Raw genomic sequence first — 24,332 nt, 5'->3', positions numbered from 1 at the left:
TGGCCTCTTCTGACTGTGCTCATCCCAGCTCCCTCCAAAAGGAAGAGTGTTACATTTTATTCACTGGATAATGCCATTACTGTACTAAAACAGCCATGAACTGTGCCTGGGATGATGTTACAGTGTCAGCTGAGTTCGAGATTTTTTTTTTTTTTTTTTTAGCCGTCTGCGGATATTCAAAACCGCGAATGTTAAGGGATGACTGTATGTTTTTTGCAATATTACTTAGATGTGTAACACACACACCCTCCATTCAAACATAACACTCACCAGAAAGACCAGCGTGACTGGCTTAATGGACTCGATGCCAGGGGGCTTTGGGTAGGGCTAGTAGGCCCCACCACTGCCTCCAACACCTTCTTCATCACCACCACTCCTTTCTTGTTGTGCCCTTTGATACAGCACATTCACTTTGTCTTGCCTCTCCAGCTCCTCCACAGTGCCCGAGAATTCCTCAATGAGCATGATTTTATTTTTTAACTCGTCATCTTACTTGCGTTTTTTCACCCCCTTTTGGTAGTCACGTTTTGCCTTCCCTTTACTGTCTGCTGTTCCAGGTGCACGCCTTCATACACCATTTCCACTGTCGCCCGGTCCACCCTCTGGTCCACTTGAAGCACAAGATGACATATTTCTGTCAGTTACTATCAAGTATGCGAGCGTGTAACACATTCGGACACACTGAACACGTGCAGGAAACAGGCCGCAGCTGAGTGTTGGCCCTGGTGCTGCTGTGGTGAGAAGCCGAAACTTGTGTTGCCGGAGGACGTGAAAGTTCATTTTTTAGTCGCGAATGTGGAATCACGGGAATATTTGATAGCTTCTGCCAAAGTGCAATTTCGTCAATCTAGATGCCGTGAAACCTGGTGCCTTACTCTATTCATGAGTACAATACAGCACTTAATTTATAGACTGGACTTATACATTTCAACGTAAGTTACATAAACAGAATCATTACCAGTTTGGTGTTCAGTAATTGTTTGTGGGTTAATTACTGTACAGTAAAACCTTGATATAACAGACTTCAGTAGTCTGGAATTCATTTTTATCACAGTCTAGGAGCTACTGGACTAAGTTCTTATGTATCAGAAAAAGTCTGATAAAGCCAAGAGCAGTCCAGACTGCCTGACAGCTATGTTCTCCACGATAAGGTAAATAAAAGATGTGTTTATCAGTGTACAGTACAGTACAGTATTATTATATTTTACCATTTGATTATTGTAGTGAATGTATAATACAGTACAGTGCTGCAGTGATAGTGAAAACAGTTTAAAAATCGTTGGTGCAATGTGGACTATTGTCTGATATATCAGAAAAGTCTGGGTTTGTTAGGGGAAGTCCAGATGTTGCTTTTATCGGAATTTCGCTTTTCTCGGAATGGCTATGGCCCCAATAAGTCCCCTTTGACGAGGTTTAACTGTACTTGTTACAGATTATGTTAATGTATATGAGACCAGGAATGGGAAAAATAGAGTGGCTTTACTGATTGGATAGTAGATTCGTTGATTGAAGGGACAGTGCATAATGTGAGTATGTTATGTTCCATGTCTTGAGGCTAAATTGTCTTCAGTATTACATCATAAAGAGAATGTTAACGACTGATTAAAAAATGAGTATGAAGCAGATAAATGAATGAATGTAAGAGAAAGGAGCAAATGATGGTAACTGAAATAGACAAACTCATTGTAACGGTGGGAATGAAAAAAAGAGACCGAGTAAAAAGGTGTAAGAGTGACACTGGAATGATGGTTATTTAAAGAGTTCATCTAAAAGAGCAAAGTACCAGTAAGCCATGAGAGAGAAAGACAACCAAATTGAATGAATGGAAGAACTGCGTATGACCAGAGTGTGACTAAAAGAATGAATGAACTAGGGAAGAATAAAGACAATCCAGTTGAGTGAATGACTGAAATTTGCATGACCAGAGTGCAACTAATAGAGAGAGGGGGGGGGGAGAATACAAGTAAAAATTAAAGGCGATTATATGAAAGGGCCACACAAGACCAGACAATCCCGGTGACTTTTCTGCCATCGCCATCATGTTCTGAGAGGGTTTCCAATTTCATGGTATGGAAAGTCCTCATTATTTGTCACCTGTAAAACTAAGTTACAGAAGAGTTCCCATGTAAGTTTTATTGCTACATGTAAAATTGATTTCCCTAATCCCCCCAGCTTACAGTACCAGTTGTATGGAAAAAATTGTGATATTTTGGAATACATCCCTGGCTTATAATGAGGACAGTCTGTATCAGTGTCTTTATTCTTGAAAATAGTAGAAACTTCACATCCTGTCTAGTTCTCACTTTCTTCAGACTGATGAATATTTTTGATGTTGCATATTTTGAGCCTTTAACAAGAGCCATGATTAGGATTTTTTGTCTTTTTGAAATATAGAATTATTTAGGGTCATATACTCAGATTTAATAAATGGATTTTGCTCTTCTCTTTCTCTATTCCTTTTCTGCTGCTGCCTTTGTGGATAATGCATCGGTAAGTGAACACTGATTTATATGCCCATATTCATGTCAATTTTGGAAGCCCTATAACATCTCTTCCTAAGTGATGTATTTTGCACATTACACTTTACTATTTGCCTGTATGTTATTTATCTCTCATTACTTATGTGGTAGGTGGTGGTGCCCATCATCCACCCACTTAGTGTAGCGGTACTCTGTTTTAAGGTAGCTCTACATTGGGTGGCAAGCCAAATGATTTCCTGTAAACCAGGAATCATTGACAACACCGGGTGTTAACCTTATAACCAACCAACACAAGTTCCCTATGTGACAACAAGTGGGTTGGCATTAGGTTAGTACCCCTCCCAGGAAAACAACCGACTAAAAATACAAACAAGAAGCCTCGGACCAGGACTGACCAACAGGTGACTACTGTACTAAGGACTGAACAATGGACATGGTATGGATTGCGACATGGAATGTAAGGGGAGTGAATGATGAGGTGAAAGGGAGAGAGATTGTCCAGGTGCTTGAGGGTGCTAAAGTGGATGTTCGTGGAATAACCAAGACTAAATGGCGAGGTGAGAGTGTGAGAGAATGGGAGTATGGATGGGGTAAATGCATGGGAGTGGGCATGAATGAGAGGGCAAAAGGAGGAGTGTGTATTGTTGTGTGCAAGAGATGGAAGGAGAATATAAGAGAGTATGGATCAGTTGGCTCAAGGATTATGTGGGTAAAATTGAAAGTTGGACTACAAGTGTGGGAATTTGTGTGTGTGTGTGTGTGTGTGTGTGTATGCGCCAATGCAAGATCATGCAAGTAGAGTGAGAGAAGTGTTCTGGACAAATATGGAAGCATGCTTGGAAAAGTATGAAAGGAATGAGAGTGTTTTTGATTGGAGATATGTGTGGAAAAGTAGGGAATGTGAAGGTGTATGAAGTAGTGGGTGAGTGGGGTGTGCCTGTAGAAGTGGACAGGAATCGCAGTGTTGTAGTGGACATTTGTGCAGGGAAGGGGTTAGACACAAAATGATCCACAGGTATACATGGCGAGTGATGAGAAGGGTGGGTAGTGAACTGAATGAACAGAAGGCAATGATTAATTATGTTAATGTGGATGATAGAATGAGAAGGTGTGTAATGGATGCAAGAGCATTTAGAGGTTGGGGGAGTGGACTTTCCGACTACCACTTGGTGGTGGCAAAAGTCAAGATTCAAATGAAATGGGGGAATAGAAGGGAAAGACGGGAGGAAATTGTTCATACAAGGAGGGTAGAAAGGTTCCAATGGGATGGAAAAAAGACAGAATAAAAGAGAAGTGGAGGAGTGATTGAGTAAATATTATTTGGAGCAGATGAGGGACGTGGAAGGTGTGTGCAAGATATTCTCAGAAGAAATATGTGTAGCATGTGAGGTGAAGAGAAGGCAAAAAGGGGTGGAAGGAACAGCATGGTTAAAGGAATAGGCGAGGTAAGCTGTGGTACAAAAGAAGAAAGCGTATGGTGAGTGGATGAGAAACGGGCATGAAGGAAGTTGTGAGATGGAAGAAAGAGTTACCAGTATATGTAGAGAGGAAGAGAGAGATGAAGAGATTTAATATGAGAAAGTAAGAGGAGAGTGGATGTGAAATTTGGAAGGAATATGAGTTTAAAGTGGGGGGGATTGTAAGAAAATGTTCTGGAAAGAGGTAAAGAGAGTTAGACAAGATGATAAAGAAGATAGTCGGGGAGTGAAAGATAAAAGTGATAGATTGCCAGTAGAGAAGGGAGAAAAAATGAGCTGATGGAGAGAACACTTCTAGGAATTGTTGAACACAGAGAATGAAAGTAATGTGAGTATAAGTGGCTTGGGAATGGCTGGGAGGAGGGATGTGAGAATGGGGGAAGAGATCAGTAGGATGGAAGTAGCGGAAGCAATGAAGAAAGTCAAAATGGGGAAAACCCCAGGAATTGATGGAGTGTGTGGCGAAATGCTGAAGCATGGGGGAAAAATAGTAGTAGAGTGGATGTGGAAGATGTGCAGATTGGCCTGGGAGGAAGGTAGAGTCCTGGAGGATAGGAAGTCAGGTATAATTATTCCCCTGTACAAAGGAAAAAGGGAAAAGAAGTGTGTCATTCATAGGGGCATTTGTCTTCTTAGTGTAATAAGAAAAGTATATGGTAGGATACTTTTTGACAAGAGTTAGGAAAATAACAGAATTAGTTGGAGAAGAACAGGGAGGCTTTAGGAAGGGAAGAGGTTGTGTAGATCAGATATTCATCCCAGGTCTTTAGTGGAAAAGTTTTTAGATAAGAGGAAGAAGTTGTATGCGGCCTTCATGGATTTAGAGAAAGCATATGACAGGGTGGATAGATGAAGAATGCGGAAAGTATTAAGAATATAATTATGGAGTAAATGGGAAGTTATTGAATGCCATGAAGAGTATGTTTGAGGGTGCTAAGACTACAGTGCATGTTGACAGTGAACTGAGCGAATTTCTCTCTTTGAAGGTTGGATTGAAACAGGGATGTGTCATGTCTCCTTGGTTGTTCTATCTGTATGTGGATGGGGTTATAAAAGAGGTACAAGGTAGGGCAGTGGATGTTGAAGTGGCCCTAATGAGAGAGGGCAGTGTTTGGAAACTCCCTGAACTGTTGTTGCAGATAATAATGTGTTGCCTTAAGTGAAGATGAAGAAGAGCTGCAAGGCTTGATGAATGAGTTTGGGAGTGTGTGTAAGAAACGAATCTAAAGTTGAATGTGGGGAAGAGTAAAGCTACAGCCTTTGAGAGAAATGAAGTCACTGAGTGTACAGTGAGGTTGGATGAGGAGGAAATGGAAAATATGAGTGCATTTAAGTATTTGGGTAGTGTGATGAGTAAGGATGGAAGTTTAGAGGATGAAGTGATTGAAAGAGTACAAGGAAGAAAGGTTGTTGGTTCTTTGAAAGCAGAGAAGTGAGCATGGAAGTGAAATAGTCGCGGCGTGACGGTATTGTGATACCAACTCTAACGTATGGATGTGAAGCTTGGACCTTTTTGAAAGGACAGAAGTCAAGAGTGATAGCAGTGGAAATGAGTTATTTGAGAGGAGCATGTGGAGTCACATGGAGACAGACTCATAAATGAAATGAAGGAACATTGTGGTGTGGATGTGGATGTGATAGAAAGCGTTTGGAGAAATACATTGAGGAGGATTGGCCGCATGGAGAGGATGGAGAGTGAGAGACTAACGAGGAGAGTGTATGAGAGTGAGATGGAGGGGGAGAGGGAAGCGGAGGCCAAGGATGAGATGGAAGGATGGAGTGGAGAGGTTTATGAAAGAAGGGTGTGTGAACTGGGAACAGGCTAGTGAATTGGCATTGGACAGGGCGACATGGAGGCGATTTGTTTGTGGTCACCCCATACTGGATTAAGACGTCTGGCAGTAGATTGATAGATAGATGGCATAAATAATATACATGGGATCATTACAGTGCTGTGTGCATAGACTGGTCAGGAAGAAGTGGTAGGGAGACATTGTGAATGACAAGAATATGACCCATAAGTGGATAAAATGAGGAGGGAAAACTGAGGAAGTAGCCAAAGTACCTTATTTCTACTAAGAACCATGAAGATGGGCCGATTGTAGTTCCCAAACATTAGAGAAATTGAAAATTTAAGCTCTACCTTTGTTTTGCTCCTCTCTCTCTCTCTCTCTCTCTCTCTCTCTCTCTCTCTCTCTCTCTCTCTCTCTCACACACACACACACACACACAAAGCACTAGTACACTGGGTATGTTTGAGGATATTGGTTGTAAGGATGTGTTTGGCTATACCCTTTCCACTTGAACACGGTCTAATAGTGCTGATTTTATGATAGGCATATAACAACAGATGAACAATAAAATATGGTGCTAGTCGTGAAATTCAGTGGCAAGGATGTAAAGCTTTTTCTTTCTTTTTTTCACTGGACAGTGAGAAATGACTTCAAAAGAATTAAAATTTAGGCCAAGTTATGGTAAAACAAGGATAGTTAATGTAGTGATAGACATACATTAGATCTGGTACAATAGCAGATAATGTACATCAGTTATAGTGGAGGTGGGAATAGAGATACATTAGCAGTGAGCATATGTTACATCAACTACAGTTGTGGTAGGTTATATGCAGTACATGTGGGATTGAAGTACTTTAGTTGGATTTTTTTTTTTTTTTTTTTTTTTTTTTTAAATGCTAGGAAGAAGGAACCAAAGAGTGGTGTTTGATTAGATATACTAGTTGGGATATGTTAAGTACTGTACAGATGGGTATAGGAATGTATCAGACTACATGCAGTAGTCAGGGACATAAATAAATTGCAGCAGAGGTAGGAATGGAAATATATCTCACAGTAGTAGTAGACATTCATTGAATATAAATGACATGGGCAAAGGAGTATATTAGATCAGATATAGTGATGTGGGCATACTTTTAATGCAATAGAGGTAGAAATAGGAGTATGTTACCTTACATGCAATAGTGGTGAACATCCATTAAATACAATAGTGATAGGGATAGGATTATACTGTATCAGATTATACAGAATTGGTGAACATAGATTAAGTGCAGTAGTGGTTGGCATACAGTAATTGAAATACAAAAGGCTATTAGGGAATATATCCATCATCCAGTCCTATGTTGCTCCATGAAAACAGGAGGAGCCTGGGGTTAGGCAAGTTTGTCCTGACATTTAAGATGAGTGACCAGCCTCACTCATCCCTGAGTGGCATTGTGATCAATAAACCCCAGCCACCTCTTGGATATAAACCTACACAGGCACAGTCTGATTAGAGTTCCATAATTACCCACTAAACCACCAGATGCCATAATTTGGTTATATGGTTACCACCCAGAGTAGTAAGTGGTTTCCTGATGTACAGGAAACCATTTGGCTTGTCACTTAGTGTAGAGTTGCCCATAGGCTGATGGAAGGGGAAAGAATGAAGGAAAGAAAGACAGAAGAGGGAGTGTAAAGTCACCTGTAGGCAGAAGGCAGTGGAAAGAATGAAGGAAAGAAAGACAGAAGAGGAAGGAAGGAAGAGAGGAAAGGGCAGACACCCAAAGCAGCACTATATGGAGTGATTGGTTGGTTAGCGCCTCCACCTACCACCAAGAGAATACATTGTCAACAATACAAAACTGGCAAGCACACCATACACTTAATGAAATACAGAAGTGAATCATTTGTGGACATGGTATAGATTGAAGTGCAGCATAAGCTTCTCAGTTTGTTAGATTTGTTGTTATATAACCCCTGTCTGTCAGGTCAAGTAGATCCTTCAGCCCTGTATGGCTTTTTAATGTATAATGAATATTTCTCTTATGATTCTTGAAATAGACAAGGTCAGTTTTCAGCACTGAGATTGATACCACTTTGTCTTCGGGGATGTAGGCAAAGATCCAGCACCAATATTCTGTGCATTGTAAAGAAAACAAAGATGGCTGACCCAGCATGGGCTAAGAAAGGCCTCTCAGTTGATCATGTTTTCAGCAAGTTGCTCGTTAATGTTGTGCTGTCCATTATAACAACGGCATAAATTTTACATGTAGGTGAACTTTTATTTTGTGCTTCCTGTGGATAACACAGTATTTGAAAGTTGAGCACACTGGAAATGTGACCCCTCTACTGTATATTCATGTAATATTATCTAGAATATTATAGAATCATAATTTTTTAGCCAAAGCTGTACTTGAGAAAGCATTTTAATCTTAATGCCCTTGTGAGTTTCTGTGATCTGCACAATTTGTCTAATGTCAGTCAGAATAGAATTGACAAAATATATATATATATATATATATATATATATATATATATATATATATATATATACAGTACCCTCACGCCCAAGACGTTTCGCGTCCAAGACGGAGACCATAAATGATAATCCAAAATATTGCTGTACGGGTAATACAGTTGCATACATCCAGTATGGAACCAACGGTTCATAATGGTCCAAATCCGAGGAGAATACAGCTATGATGGTGTCACCCAGCCCAACACAGTTCCCACACGTGGAACAGTGAGATGGTTGAGATGTTGTCCAATAAAATATTGGTATCTGGTTACATGATGCGCAAGCGGGGCTTGATTTGGTCTCTCACCAGAGCATCGTGGACACACTTAAAGCGTGTTGCACTTAGCATTTGCTCCTAAGTTACTGCCTGCCCTTACGTAACCATGCCTAGGAAACTGTCTGCTAACCCCTTGAAGCTCTGCCATCTCCCTCAGGATACTAAGCTGGAGATAAGCTCAGAAACACACACTTTCAGGGTGAGGAAATTTGTTTTGGTGCCAAAATAGGTCTAGGTTGATGCTTTTAGGGACACTGTTCTAAGTTTTTGTGACTATTAATTTTTTCCATGAGGTCTTATGTTGGTCCAAGACATTTTACGTCCTAGATGGGACCCTCAGGCGACAATATTACCATCTTGGACACGAGGGTACTGTATTAGTAATTCACAGCCAAAAGGTTGAACAACTGCATTACTGGATTTAACCACTGTCATGCTGCAAACCTCATGAGGCACAGTGAAGGTCTGCACAGGCCACGCTGCAAAGCCTCATATGAGATATAATTGACATTGTTTATAGTATGATGACTAGAGGTAAACTACCATTCAAAGAATTAGTGTGGCAGGGGTTAATAACATGCACAGTTTAGCAACAACGTTGTGATGGCATTTTCTGGCAGGTCTCAGGTAGCTAAATTCGGAATGTTTAATATATATGGAATTTATTTAATAACAGATACTAGATTCCAGGAACATTGGGTTGGAAGTGGCAGGCAGGATGTTGGCTAGGACAAGGCTTTGTTTGTTAAATATGGGATGTCATGATATGCCATCTCTTAATTTACCTGTATACTGTACTTGTGCCATTATTCAGTTGTTGAGTTATTGTTTCTCTCTCTCTCTCTCTCTCTTTCTGTGTGTGTGTATGTGTGTGTGTTCTAGCCAGTGATTAGAAATGATGGTAACTCTTCAAAACTGGCAGTCGGGATATGTACTCTACTGTTAACAACAAAATTCATGTTTCCTCCTTACTCTCCACAGACCTTAGAAATCATTTATGTGAATCTGTTGACTTATGTGAATGTAGGTCAGTCATCAGTGTTTGTTTCTTCAGATTCATCAGACTGATTATCAGCTTCCATGAAAAGAGAAGCAGGAGAGACAGTAAGGCTTTTCTGCCAACAGAACAGACTGAATTTGTACTTGATCATGCTAGTCAGTTGTTGAATGCTAGTTATTCAGATAATATACAGCATTATTATAACGTAATGTTTTTGTTGAGAAACCAAGACCTTGAGAAGTGGATTAGCTCATTTATGTTATATAAGGAAGATTATTTGTGTACAGAGAACTTAAACACTGCTGTTTTGTTATAAACCTCTCACATCTTTTAAAAAGTATCATTTTACTTATATTTTGCTGCACCTCCAGAAAAAAAGGGTACATAGTTTGACTTTTGGTTATATAAACAGTTCACATATCATGAGGAGATGCATACTGTATTATTGAAGTAAGATTACTATAATCATTACCATTAACTGTTTCCTAATAACCTCTTCCATTTTCAGGTCTCAACGATATCCCATCATACCGGCACGGGCTTAATGTAGATGTTGGGGATGATAAAGTATTTATAGTAAGTTGTTGTGGAGTGTATAGAGAGAGTGTGTGGTCAGAGGTGTGTGTGTGTGTTTGTGTATTTTTGTTTGTTTTCACTGCAGTTACTCTTTATTTAATATGTTTAAATATCAGATTTCTGATCAATGATTAATAAACACCAGTAGTTTGTTACTGTCATGTGGTGAAGGTTTTCATGATTTTGCCACCTACAGTACAAATTTTCATTAGCTCAGTGGTAGAATAAGACCGTACTATAACTCTTCATTATCTCCATTACATTTTTGTTGCTTGAACCATAGTCTGGTGTTAATTCCTTATTCTACAGGTCTTGTTCCTGTCCATTACATCTTTGTGTTAGAACCGTATTCTGGTGTTGATTCCTTGTTACAGACCAACATTTAAGATCAGATGGCAATCTTAGGCCAAGTTACAGTGAGTGGAGTATACTGTAGTTTTCACTTAAATACTGTAGTTTTCACTTAACCCTGGATCTGTCAATTACATTCCTGAATGCCCCATGTTCAGCTGCTACTTACATCAGGGAAGTTGAGCCATAAATCATAGTTTTTTGCTTTGTTCTGGTGTGAATTGTGGTCAGCCATTCATTTGTAAGTCAAATGGAGGCATCTAGTCCACCATATCATACAATAACATACTCTCTTTCACTTCATAACCCTAAAATTGGTTTCCAGTCAAATAACAGCATTTTTGAAGATTAGTGCCATGGTTGGTGTCATGACACTGTAACTTAAAATATCCATAGTACCTAAACTATAGCACATAATGACCTAAAAATTTACGAACATACACTTCATTACATTCACTATCAGTCTGTAAGAACAGAATTAGAATACTAGAAAAAGGGGAGGTCCCCTTGAATCCTATTGGCACAGTTGATGGATTAAAGATGGTCATGGTTCATTTCAAGGAACGTTGAATGTGTGTGTAATGATGGAATTGTATCAAGTTCAGTTATTCTTTATTTGAAGTTCAGTAGACCCTCAATATAACAAACTAATTGGTACCAGACCATTGACATTTAAGCCAAACACTATGCTATTCGGTAATTTGTCAGGCATCGTGGCTTTTATGGAACAAAGATCATGTAGAGCGTTGTTTGGCCATACACTCTTGCACAGTAACATACAGCTAGGTCTAAATGGCTCTTTTTCTCAGTAAATGCTTCATTATTAGCTTGTTTACTCTTATTGATGTGGCATTTTGCGAGATGCAGAGGTGTGTGTGTGTGTGTGTGTGTATGTGTGCATGTGTACTTGCACTTGCAAGCATGCATGAATGCACAGGGATATCATGCTGGTTTGTGTTTCCTTTATGTCCATTCTTTTGCTGAACAATATTCATTAAATGAACATAATGTTCGACCAGCTCACGGTGGTCGTTAAAACCTAAATTCATTAAAAGGGGGGTTCATTATATTGAAGGTTTACTGTACTTCATCATCATTAACGTAGTAGTACCTGTTTCTCTGACTAAGTTTGTCTTTAATCTTTGCAAAGTTATTTGAGGGGTGAAATGATTTCTTAAAACCCTTTAATAATCATCCCAAAGCCTGTCTCATATAAAGGTATTTCACAATTCTGTCACTCCAGTAAAATTTATTTATTCTGTTAGTTTTAAAAAATTCCATTCAACTTATTGGATATGTTTTATATTAAAAGGGTTAGTGGGGGCTATACAATATATTATATATATATATATATATATATATAGTGGGGGCTATACAGTATATTATATATATATATAAGTATATACTGTATGTACATACATATATAGAAATACATACATACATATACAAAACCTCTCCAGCATGAATTTTTTAAGCTGAATAAAATCATTGGATGGTAGGAATAGCAGAATTTAAAATGCACACCATCAGATCAAAGGAATTAAAGTAGCTTTTGCCTGCACCTTCTTGAACTTAACTCTCTGCACCAGGGATTGTCCTTTTTCAGTTTATTCTTGCTATCTCCCGATGACCTTCTTTAACTTAGGATAGGCTTTTTGAAGCTGAGAGTTAGAGATACCTTTAATTCTCTTTAAATAGATGAGGCCTTTCCAAAACTGAATAAGATTGTTTGGTAGCAGGAAGAATAAACTAGAAGGTTGTCATTTGAATCCATGTGGTGTAGTGTTAAGACCATGTGCAGTAAGAAAGGAACAGCACTGTAGGATACGAGACTGTCATAAGCTAGGAGTGTTTCTTAACTTTATCAGATTATTATGAACACCTCACCTGTTTACTCTTTTTTACATTACTGATGTCTTTCCATTACTGACATAGAATACATAACATAGAATGCATTCTTGATGTGTACCATTTTTTTGGTCAGTTAAGTTTGCACGTTACACCTAATTATTGTCATTTATGTTAGCCATTTCTTTTAATTATGAACATAGATTGAACAGATAGTATAGATGGCAGGATTGTTGTGTTGCATGCAGATCTGAGGAAGATGTGCTAGGGAGCCATCTTAACTGACAAGAATACAGGCCAATGGAGGAAGAGAATAGGAAGAATTAGCTAGAGGGTTGGAATGCAGGACAGGAATTTAGTTGAAAGAATGAGGGACTCTTGTTGAGAATTGTGTTAAAGATTGGTAAAGAGAGAGAGGAAAAAATCAGTCTCTTCTACCATTTTAGAGAGAGTATCCATTTTTTATAATTTTTAATTTATTTTATTATTATGATTAGTAGTAATTGTACTGTTGTATTTGTTTTATTATTATTATTATTATTATTTATTATTATTATTTATTATTATTATTATTATTATTATTATTATTATTGTTATTCATTCATTCATTCATTCATCATCTAATTCAGTGTTGCCCCAAGACCATTATTATAGAAAGTACAGTATATTTCAAACTACAGAATTTTTGTTGTAGACTGGTGGGGAGAGGCAGTGATCCAGAGTTTAGAGATGTGTTCTGTCATCTGAAAGGATGCACGTATGATCCGAGGTTGAGAGTGGGAGCAGTTCGATGACTGTACTGATCTTCCTTACAACACACCAACATGACATAAAAGTACCACTATTAATTCAGTCACATCAATTTTGACTGAGACAGCCGGAGCTTGTATTCAGTATGAGCAGTAGGTATTAGAGCTGAATATGTGACATGAAGGTTTGTGACACATTGGACACATTCCATCATATCAGCATTAATACCACAGTGCTTCCAAACTTCATGCATCTGTCTGGCTTTGTCTCACTTCAGATCACTTCTGTTAACTGAACAAGTTCCCTTCTGCTTCAGATCACAGGCATAGCCTTTTTCACTCTGGCCACTTTCAGCTTTTTCACTTTGAAAGATCCTTTCTGAACATAATTCCCCTTGTGTTGTACGTTTTACATGTATTGTTGTTGTCATCTCCAGATGATTTTGTTTCACCTTTGTACACATATATATATATACTGTGTATATCTATCTATCTATCTATTGCCAGACGCCTTAATCCCGTACGGGGTGGCCATAAACAAATCGCCTCCACGTCGCCCTGTCCCCTACTATTTCACTGCCCTGCTCCCAACTCCCACCCCCGTCTCTCATATACCTCTCCACTCCATTCCTCCATCTCATCCTCGGCCTCTCCTTCCCTCTCCCCCCCTCCACCTCACTCACATACACTCTCCTTGTCAATCTCTCACCCTCCATCCTCTCCACATGGCCAAACCACCTCAGTGTGTTCCTCCTAACGCTTCCTATCACATCCACATCCACACCACAACGTTTCTTTATATCCTTATTTGTCAGCCTCTCTCTCCATGTGACTCCACAGGCTCCTCTTAAATAACTCATTTCCACTGCTCTCACTCTTGACTTGTGTCCTTCCAACAACGTCTAAGCTTCACTTCCATACGTTAGAGATGGTATCACAATACTGTCATGTAGTAACTTTTTCACGTCCATGCTCAGTTCACTGTTTCTTATCACTGCTGTCAAGGAACCAGCAGCCTTTCTTCCTTGTTGTACCCTTTCAAGCACTTCACCTTCCAAACTTCCATCCTTACTCATCACACTCCCCAGGTACTTAAACGTACTGTACATTCACTGACTTCACCTCTCTCAAAGGCCATCACCTTACTTTTCCCTACATTCACTTTTAGATTCTGTTTCTTACACACTCTCCCTGTTAAGACTCCATATTATAATTACAAACTCATCCACCAAGCCTTGCAGCTCCCCTTCGTCTTCACTTAGCAACACAGTGTCATCTGCAAGCAACAGTACAGGGAGTTTCCAAACACTACCCTCTCTCACTAGGGCCACTGCAACATCCACTGACCTACCTTGTATTTCTTTTATTACCCCATCCATGTACAGATTGAACAACCATGGAGACATGACACATCCCTGTTTCAACCCAACCTTCAGAGAGAAAAATTCACTCAGTTCACCATCCACAATCACTGCTGCCTTAGCACCCTCATACTTACTCTTCACAGCATTCAACAACTTCCCATGTACTCCATAGATTCTTAATACGTTCCACAATCCTTGTCTATCCACCCTGTCATATGCTTTCTCCAAATCCATGAAGGCCGCATACAACTTCTTTCCCTTTTCTAGAAACTTTTCCACTGAAGATCTAAGAATGAATATCAGATCTACACAACCTCGTCCCTTCCTAAAGCCTCCGTGTTCTTCTCCAACTAATTCCTCTTTTATTTCCCTAACTCTGTCAGTTAGTATCCTACCGTACACTTTTCCTATTACACTAAGAAGGCAAATGCCGCTATGATTACCACACACTTCTTTTTGCCCTATGCCTTTGTACAAGGGAATAATTATACCTGTCTTCCAATCCTCCGGGAATCTACTTTCCTCCCAGGCCAATCTGCACATCTTCCACATCCATTCTACTACTATCTCTCCTCCATGCTTCGGCATTTCACCATACACTCCATCAGTTCCTGGGGATTTCCCCAATTTAACTTTCTTCATTGCTGTATATATATATTGTGGTAGGTGGGGGTGCTCACCATCCACTCACTCGATGCAGTGCTGCTCGTGGGTGTCTATCCTCCTCTTCTTCCTTCCACTAATGTCCTTCTTTCCTTCCTTCTTTCCTTCATTCTTTCCTCTTCCTTCTGCATATGGGTGACTCTACACTGAGTGACAAGCCAAATGGTTTCCTGTACACTAGGAAACCATTTACTACACTGGGTGGCAACCATATAACCAAATTATGATTCCTGGTGGTTTAGTGGGTAATTAAGGTGCTCCAATTGGATTGAGCTGGTGCAGTTTTATATCCAAGGAGTGGTTGCGGTTTATTGCTCACATAATGCCACTCATGCATGAGTGAGGTTGGTCATTCTCATTTTAAATGTCAGGATCAACTTGCCTAGTCCCAGGCTCCTACACTCCTTGTGGGGCAACGTAGAATTGGATGATGTGTATATATGTGTATATATATATATATATATATATAAAATTATCATCATCACCATGACCTCCTTTCCCTCCCTAGGGCAGGGTGAGGAGTAGCATTGTCCAGACAGCCCAAATTTGTCCAGTCCAGTAGGCCACGCTTCCATTCACTCATCATTCAAGCCCCCGGAATCCTGACTCTATCGGATATGCCAATAACATTTACCACGTCCTGTAGCTTCTCACAAATGTATCCGATAGAGTCAGTCCGGATGCTGTCACGTTAAAAGGGGGTGCCAAATCCTTGATCATGCACTTCTCCTCACAACATTCATCCAGCCAGCTCGATCTCTTGTCAGTTCCCTAACCTTACTGACTTCCAAGCCTCTCTTCCTTACACACTCATCCACCATATCTCTCCACCTTCTCCTTGGCCCATCTTGCCTCCTCTCTCCTTCAGGTTTGCTTAGATACACCTTTTTCACCCCTCTATTGTTATCCATTCTCTCCACATGACCATACCATCTCAGTACGCTTTCTTCAATTCTGGTGTCCACCGACTTCCTCACTCCACATCTTTCACTAATCACATTATTTCATATCCTATCTACCTTCTGTACTTCACACACATTCCTCAGCAGTCCCATCTCCACTGTTCTTACTCTTGCCTTTTCATTTTCATGCCATACCGTAGTCTCACATCCATATGTTAAAGTTGGTACTAACACTCCTTCATGTAAGCCTCGTGCAGCTGCAATACTCAAGCCTCTGTTTCTTATCAAGGCCATCATTGCACCGGCTACTTTTCTTCCTTGTGTCACTCTACTTTCAACTTCTTTTGCGTATTTTCCTCTCTTTTCTATCACTGTACCCAGGTATTTGAACTCTCACCAATTCCAGTCTCTCTCCATTCACTGAAACATCGCACTGGGAGTCACCTTCTCTCTCAGTAACCATCACTTTACCCTTTTCTACATTTACTCTCAAGGCTTGATGGTCACAGACATCAGCAAAACTCTGCACTGGCCTACCAAGTTTTTGTCCGGTTTTTACAAGCAGTGCTGCATCATCAGTATACAACAAATTTGAGATATTCCATCCATCACCATTCAATGCCATCCCCCTCTCCATCACTAGTGTTTTTACTTCTCTCATCACTCCATCCATATATACAGTATATTGAACAACCACGGGGACATCACACAACCTTGTCACATGCCCACACCGATTGTGATCCATTCGCTTTGATGCTCATTAACCCTCATATGCTTCACAACCATCATAAAAATTCTTGATGGCACCTAGCAGCTTACCATCTACACCATTCATGCGCAAAACTTTCCACAATCCTTCTGTGTCTACTGTGTCATATGCTTTTTCCAGATCCATGAATGCCATAAACACCTTATGGTCCTTTGCACAAGCCTTCTCTGCTATCTGTCTCACAGCAATTATTTGGTCCACACATCCTCTGCCACTCCTAAAGCCACCCTTTTCGTCACTCACTAGGACTTCTGATATCTCATTTACTCTCTCTATAGTAACTCTTCCATATACCTTCCCTACCACACTTAATAAACTTATGCCACGATAATTCTTGCACTCACTTCGCTCACCTTTATTTTTGTACAGGGCACAATCACAGCCTTTTTCCACTCAGCTGGCACATTTTCACTCATCTATGCCTTCTTACATATCTCCAGCAAGCACTTCATTCCATTCTTTCCACTACACTTAATCATCTCTGCATACACCTCATCAACCCCAGCTGCTTTCCCATTTTTCAACCGCTTCATAGCACTCTTCTCCTGTGCAAGTGACATGTCTCCTGGCACTGCATTCATTCTCTGCACACCCCCAAAACCAATCATGTTTACAGCCACTCTGCTCTCTCTCTATTCCCATTCATCAGGCTTTCAAAATATTCTTTCCATCTGGTCCTTACTTCATCCCCATGGGTTAATAATCTACCACCTACATCCTTCACACCATCACACTTCTTTCTGCTTTCACTTCTACATTTCTGCACCTCTTTCCAGAATGACTTCCTATTTTCAGAGTAGTTTGCATTAATTTTTCTTCTTTGATCGTCATTGACCTCCCTCTTTTTCCTCTTCACTAGTGTCTTTACGTACTTCTTGCTCTCAGTATATTCAGTTCTTATTTCAACTGAACCCCTGTCCTGTAACCACTTTAGCCACTTCTTCCTCATTTCCTCCACTGCTCTCTTAACCTCATCATCCCACCATGCTGTACCTTTCTTCTTTGTTGTTAATCTTGCCACACCACACAGCGCCTTAGCAATCCTAGCCAAGCAATCGCTGTATGCATTCCACAGGCTATCCAGATCCATTTCATTCCAGTTCACTGATTCTAACTCCTCCTCTACTTTGGTCCTGTAATCATCTGCCATTTCTTTGATCCTCAGCTTCTTGACTTTCAGTCTTTCCCCCTGACTGCTCCTCTCTCTCATGATCCACCTCACTCTCACAGCTTGATCTTGCATACCACAATCATATGATCTGACAGACCTCCAAATCATTCTCCCATAACCCTCGTAACAGCAACTATTCCCATCATCGACCTCTCTATAAGCACGTAATCAATCAGGCCTCTTTCAACACGATCCCCGTTCCCTCTGTACCATGTATATTTATGTGCATCTTTGTGTTTGAAATACGAGTTACAAATGCACAACCTCCTCTCCTGACACATATTCCTCATTCGCTTCCCATTATCATTTTCTCCTGGTACTCCATTACAACCCATTATGTCATCCTCAGGACCAGTGCCTACTCTTCCATTCATATCCATCATTACGATCACTTTATAGCTCCTGGGCATTTCTCCCACTGCTTCATCCAGCTCATTTGAAAACCTGTCTTTCTCTCTGTCCTGTCCTCACACGGTGCATACACTATAATCACCACCACTTTCACCTTCTCAAACTTGAACTTGGCACATCTACACCTCAAGCTGACATATTTGTAGTCTCTCATCCCACTCTGCCACACCTCATTCATCAACAAAGCAACTTCTTCCTTGCATCTTCCTCATCCATTCATTCCCGATCCTACACATTTCACACCCACTTCTCCACTTCATGCCCTTTCATCTTCGTTTCACACAATGCCGTCACAGCCAATCTCATACTCATGAACACAATATCCTCTTCCACCCTCTTGCTCTTGTCATTCACACCTCTCACGTTCCGCATGGCCATGCGAATTTGCTCATTTGGTTGGGGCCCTGGGCGGGTGACTGCCATGATTAAGTGATATTGGATAGGGGAATCTGGGGGACACTTAACCCTGCCAGAAACCAAATTATGGCGCCCGGTGGTTTAGTGGGCAATTAAGACGCCTATTGGATTGAGCTTGTGCAAGTTTATATCTAAGGGATGGTTGGGGTTTATTACTCATGTAATGCCACTCAGGGCTGAGTAAAGCTAGTCACTTTTATCATAATGTCAGGACTAACTTGCCAAGCCCCAGGCTCTTGCACTCCTCATGGGGCAACACTGGATTAGATGATATATTATATATATATATATATATATATATATATATGCTATCACACAGGCTCCTTTTATATTTTTTGTATTTAGTTTTGGTTTTGATTTATTTTGTTATAACTGGAATAGCCAGGGGTGGCTGAGTGTGATATTAATAAGCGACCTTGACAGTGATGGTGCTGTTGCAGACGGTGAACCTTCCAGAACGAGATGGGTCGTCGTCAGGGTCCGGCAGCAACCGTCACCCCCCCACCACCACCCCGGACCACCCCTACCACCCCCACCACCACACTCACCCTCCACACCACCACCACCACTACCTGCCACGGACTGGAGTCACCACCGCCAACACCCCTCCTTCTTCCACCACCCCTAAGCTTGCCACCACCACCGCCGATTCCACCACCCAGCCACCATTTCCTAACCACCACTACTTCCACCGCATCTCCTTCGCCCCACGGCTCCGCCCAGTGCTGCCACAAAACAACAACCCCCCAGAAAAGCCAGTAGACCTAGACTGTGGCATCAAAAGTGGGAGCCCCCTGGACACACACCCAGATCAGGACAAGCCTGATGTGCCGGGGGACACAGACTCGTATGTGCAGTTTGACCTCGAGCATCAACATGACTACAGTTATCCTGTGGTAAACACCTTGAAAGGGGAAAAGAGAGATAGCATAACATCAATAAAGAAGCAGCAGCAACTAGATGTCAGAACACCCTCCCACCAGATGCCCCCACCTATATTACCACCTGGGAAAAGACCAATAAGAGATAATAAGAAGAAGGTCAGAAGAACCATCAAGGCACGCTGCCGGCACTGCCAAGAAATGTTCACGTACGATAAGAACCCCAGAGGCAGCTGTGAGTATGCCCCGGACTGTGTCCGCTCAGCCATTGACACACTAACTTGCATAACGTGTGCCCAGTGCATGCTGTACCATTGCATGAGTGATGCTGAGGGTGATTTTGCACAGCATCCATGTGAGTGTGGAGGTCCAGGAGGCACCACAGGAGCATCATGTAGCCGGCGGTGGTTGGGGCTCACCCTCCTGTCCCTCATCGTGCCGTGCCTGTGGTGCTACCCACCGCTACGAGCGTGCCGTCGCTGTGCTGTCTCCTGTGGACTGTGTGGCGGCCGCCATGAAGCCTCCTGACTCACCGCCCCCATGCATGCCCAAGAGGAGGATGAGGATGACGAGGATGATGAAGACGATGATGATGATGAAGAGGAAGACACAGTGTTCACAGTGACTGGCAGCCCCGCCCTCCCCTCCCCACAGCCCTGGTCAGACCATCCCGCCACCTCACACTCGGGCGTTGTCTTGGGCATGTATGTGGATGGATGAAGCAAACCAGACACTAGCTGGAGGAAATATTATAGCCAGTGAGGTATTGTGACAGGGACAACAATGATGATAGTGTGGACTCAGCATAAGGTGCTGCTCAATAGCACAATGTTTGTTAAACAGCATATTGCAGAGAGGAGAATGTATTTGTGTGATATGAGCATAAATGTAGCCACTGTTGGTTAGGTGGCTAGTAAGGACACAGCAGATTGAGTGTTCTATGTACCTGACGGCCACACTCCGGCCTCAGAGAGTGTGTGTGTGATTGCAGTGCGCAGACTACACACACTGCCGTACATGGCCAGTTCTCAACTATTGCATTTGGAAACCCTTGTTCAACTATATGTGAGCTGCTGTATCAATGGTGAGTCTGTCTGCCTCGGCCCATTTAATAATCTAAAGGGATCCCAATTTTTCAAGGGCTCAGGAGAAATTGTGACACCCTTTGGAATTGCTGTGACTTTCTGTATGCTTTTAATTATTATTGTGATAGATGTTCTATATATTGATAGCTTTAGCCGGCCGAGACGGGCAGGTGGCCAGGCAGCCAGACAGTCACGTGTCACATAATAACTACGTGAAGTTCTCACTTGCGTTTGCCTTACATAACAACACTTGTGTTTAGTCTTATGGCCACAGTTATCGCCATCATCACCATGTTGTGTATGCCAGACAACTTTATCAAGGGTTTCCTTGTCATTTTAGGTGCTAATGCACAAATCTTTGATTTTTTTTGTTAATGAGTAATTATTCAAAAACATTATTCAGTTGTGTTGCAGTCAAAAGAACAGTTTTCTACACAACTTTGTATATAAGCATATGTAAGGCAGTTGCACTGTGAAACATAAAATACAAGGTGAAGTTTGGCTTCTTAAAATCAAACTAAGGTAATGATGTAACTACATGATGTAGTTGTCCAATAATAAAAGACTAAACCTCCAAATTTCATTCATGTAAGGGAGAACACCCTGTGTTGAATATTTTTCATTCATGTGAGGGAGAACACCCTGTGTTGAATATTGTAAGTACCATTGTCACAATTATCGTATATATTGATAATCCACTCATGTATGATTACCAAAAAAAAAATAATAATTACAAGAGGCCAATTTTGTGTAAAACCTAGATGGTGGCCCAACCAAGTCAGTGGTCGCACTGGAAGGGTAGCAGACCTAGCGTGTTTCCTCCACAGCACAAGGCTCTTTAGGAACATGGTCTGCTCTCCTACTGGAGTATTAGCGACCTTGGTTGATATAGATGTCTTATTTTATTTTATTTATATATTTTTTGGTAGGGGTGATGCAGGGAGGAGCTAGGTTGTGGTTCTGGCTTATGCCCTTGGGTCATACTAGACTCCAGATATTCTTAGTATGCGATGTCAAGATATAACCCAAAGCTGACCCAGCCCATGAAAAACAACCTAGTCAAAGAGTTTCTCCCTGGTCCCCTCCCCGTCCCCCAACCCCAAAACCCCCCTGTGTAAGCCACCCCTAGTCACGAACAAAATTGCAACTCATGTCAAGCAGTCTATTGTTTTATTTGCAACAAATTTAAGCAAAAAGTCAAAAAAAATTGTTTCATTTCTCCTCCCGTATATTCTTATAACCCCTTTTGCAATGGCCATGCTTTCCCATTATATTCCATAAGTGAAAATTAATGACAAGCTGTATCAGAGAAAATAAGGGATTTAATGTAGCTTAGTTTACTTATTATTTGTACTATACAAAAGCTGTAGATTGCTATAGTTTATAAGTTGGAGGGCTACAAGTATTTAAATAGGTGAATATTCAGAGGCATCCAGATTCCTGAATGATATACTGACTGCACAGTATTATATACAATACTCTGTACTTCCATATCTTTCATTTTTGTACAGTAGTATATGGTGGGGTAAAAAATCAGCTGCCAGCTGATACAGCTGTATTCAGATTTTCATATACAGTATATTTTTCACATTATTACGGGAAAGAATAAGCGGTATGTGGGAGCAGCCATCATGCACTCAGTTGTGGTGCTGTCTGCTTCTTCTACCTATACGGTATTATTCTTTTTCTGTTGACCCTCTCTCACTGTTTCTCCAGTTCTTCCTGTCACTTTTTATTGCTTTTCTTTCCACTTCAGGTGGCTGTACAATTAAGTGACAAGCCAAATGGTTTCCTTTAATTCAGTAAGCCATTTGTGGTAACCATACACCCAAAGAAGCTGATGGGGAGCCTACTGTGGTGTTCCTGTTAACATGGAGAGAAATGCAGTGTCCATTCAGGAACCAAGCCAGCATTCTTCCCTGCACCTCACTGTGGTGAGGCAGTTTACCGCAAGGGAACAGTATTTCATTGCAACAGATATCCATGCAGGGGTGGTTGCTTGTCTTCAGTTGCTAGATCTGCTTCGCTACACAGATCAGGGTCACTGGGTAACAACAGGAAATAACTTTAATCCTCCTGGGCATGATCATTACCGAATCCTACAGATCCACCAGGAGCATATAGGCCCAGGGCTAAGATACTCTATCCAGACAAAAAGTAAGTGACCAGTTGCTTGTTCTTGCATTGCATTTTGTAAGCACTATAGTCCACCTATCCTTTGGATATAAACTTTCATGAACCACTCACGGAGAACAACCTGCTAGATCATAGGTGTATATTTGTTGGCCATATTGTAACCACTCATTGTAGTAAATGGCCTATGCATATCTTGAAATATCTTCTATGGTTTTTATTGTTAAACAAAGCACTATTAACGTGCTTTTACAATGTTGCTCTTGACAATGGTAGCAGCCAGCTAGAGGGAATTATGAATGTTAACCGGAGGTATTCTCTAAACTTAACAGACTTGTCCGGCTGTAGCAAGACTAAATATCAGAAAATATAATTGTACTGCTGGAAGTAAGGAACTGCTTCAATTATTTTTAGGTTCAAAATACCAGCCTTAATGTTTAAAATCTTTTGAGTCATGATTTCGCAATCTCTTGATGTCCAAATTTCACTGAAGCAGTCTTAAAGTACTGTAAAACACTTTATAATTACTGTACTCATATGGTAAAAATGCTAGGCCGAGTCGCTCAGTTTTCGAATCCTTCGAACCAGTAATATCCCGTCAGTCTGCTTCGGTCACTCACAAGCTGGACGTAGAACTAGGAGTTAGGTGTAGCAGACGTTAACGGGAGTAAGTGTTGTTTATAGCGCCACGCCCGTTTTGTTTGGTTATGTTTCAGTACATAATAACGTCTTCGTTAAATGGTTTCCTGTACTAGAATTAAGTCTCCAGCTCCAGACTTGCAGTGTCAAAACATCAGAAGCAGGTTTACGTTAAGGTTTTCTGTCAGTGTATTATATTTAGTATCCAGTACTACATCCCCATCCTTACCCAGTTGTCATCTCCACCTCTCCTTCCTTCCCACCCTATCAAACCTCTTTCCTCACCTCGCCCCTCGGTTCCCTTCCCTTACTTTTTTTCTCCTCTCCCGACACAACACCTCTGTTTGTATGCAATTCACCGCCGGATTAAGGGGGGGGGGGGCCCAAGGGGCCCGGGCCCTGGGCCACCCACCAAGAGGGGGCCTCCCACCAGAGCAACTTGTGTTCATTTCATTTCGTGTTTGTGCATTACATATTACAGCATTGGATGAATAGTCCCCGTTCAGTATTTCCTAACTAAAAGTGTCCTATTTGTATATTAGGATTTAGGTTACAAGTCTGTGGTGTATGCCATTGGGGGAGTTGGAAAGGGAGCCTCCCTTCCAAGCGGGCCCCGGGCCTCCCACATGCTTAATCCAGCCGTGATGCAATTACGTACACAGGACAACCCCCCCCCCACACACACACACCTACCGATCCACCCACTCACTCGCCCACCTACATATACTCATCCACCTACATACACCGACCCACATCCTCGCACCCTCCCACACCCATGCCTCCTCCTATACACACCCACCCATCCAACCACCGAATCACGCTCCCAACATCACCCATATCCCCCACAT

General features: G+C 41.3%; 1 protein-coding gene across 4 annotated transcripts in view; it reads left to right on the top strand.

Moving 5' to 3' along the window:
• Spred (Sprouty-related protein with EVH-1 domain) overlaps positions 1-21,888 on the top strand; it is a 79,721-nt gene extending 57,833 nt beyond the window's left edge. For 2 of the 4 annotated variants that reach the window (XM_080272709.1, XM_080272696.1), the window contains 2 exons: positions 10,034-10,101; positions 19,187-21,888. In XM_080272709.1, coding sequence (XP_080128835.1) covers positions 10,034-10,101; positions 19,187-20,155 — 1,037 coding nt within the window. In that variant the 3' untranslated portion in view covers positions 20,156-21,888. Of the gene's footprint in view, positions 1-10,033; positions 10,102-19,169 lie in introns of all 4 variants that reach the window. The other 2 variants (XM_080272704.1, XM_080272717.1) reach the window with 2 other exon arrangements.
• The last annotated feature ends 2,444 nt before the right edge of the window (positions 21,889-24,332 follow it).

This window comes from Coenobita brevimanus, chromosome 6, assembly GCF_032717465.1.
Source record: "Coenobita brevimanus isolate Jiangsu-jjx chromosome 6, ASM3271746v2, whole genome shotgun sequence".
Classification (NCBI taxonomy): Eukaryota; Metazoa; Arthropoda; class Malacostraca; order Decapoda; family Coenobitidae; genus Coenobita; species Coenobita brevimanus.
This window is presented reverse-complemented; position numbering and strand designations above follow the sequence as displayed.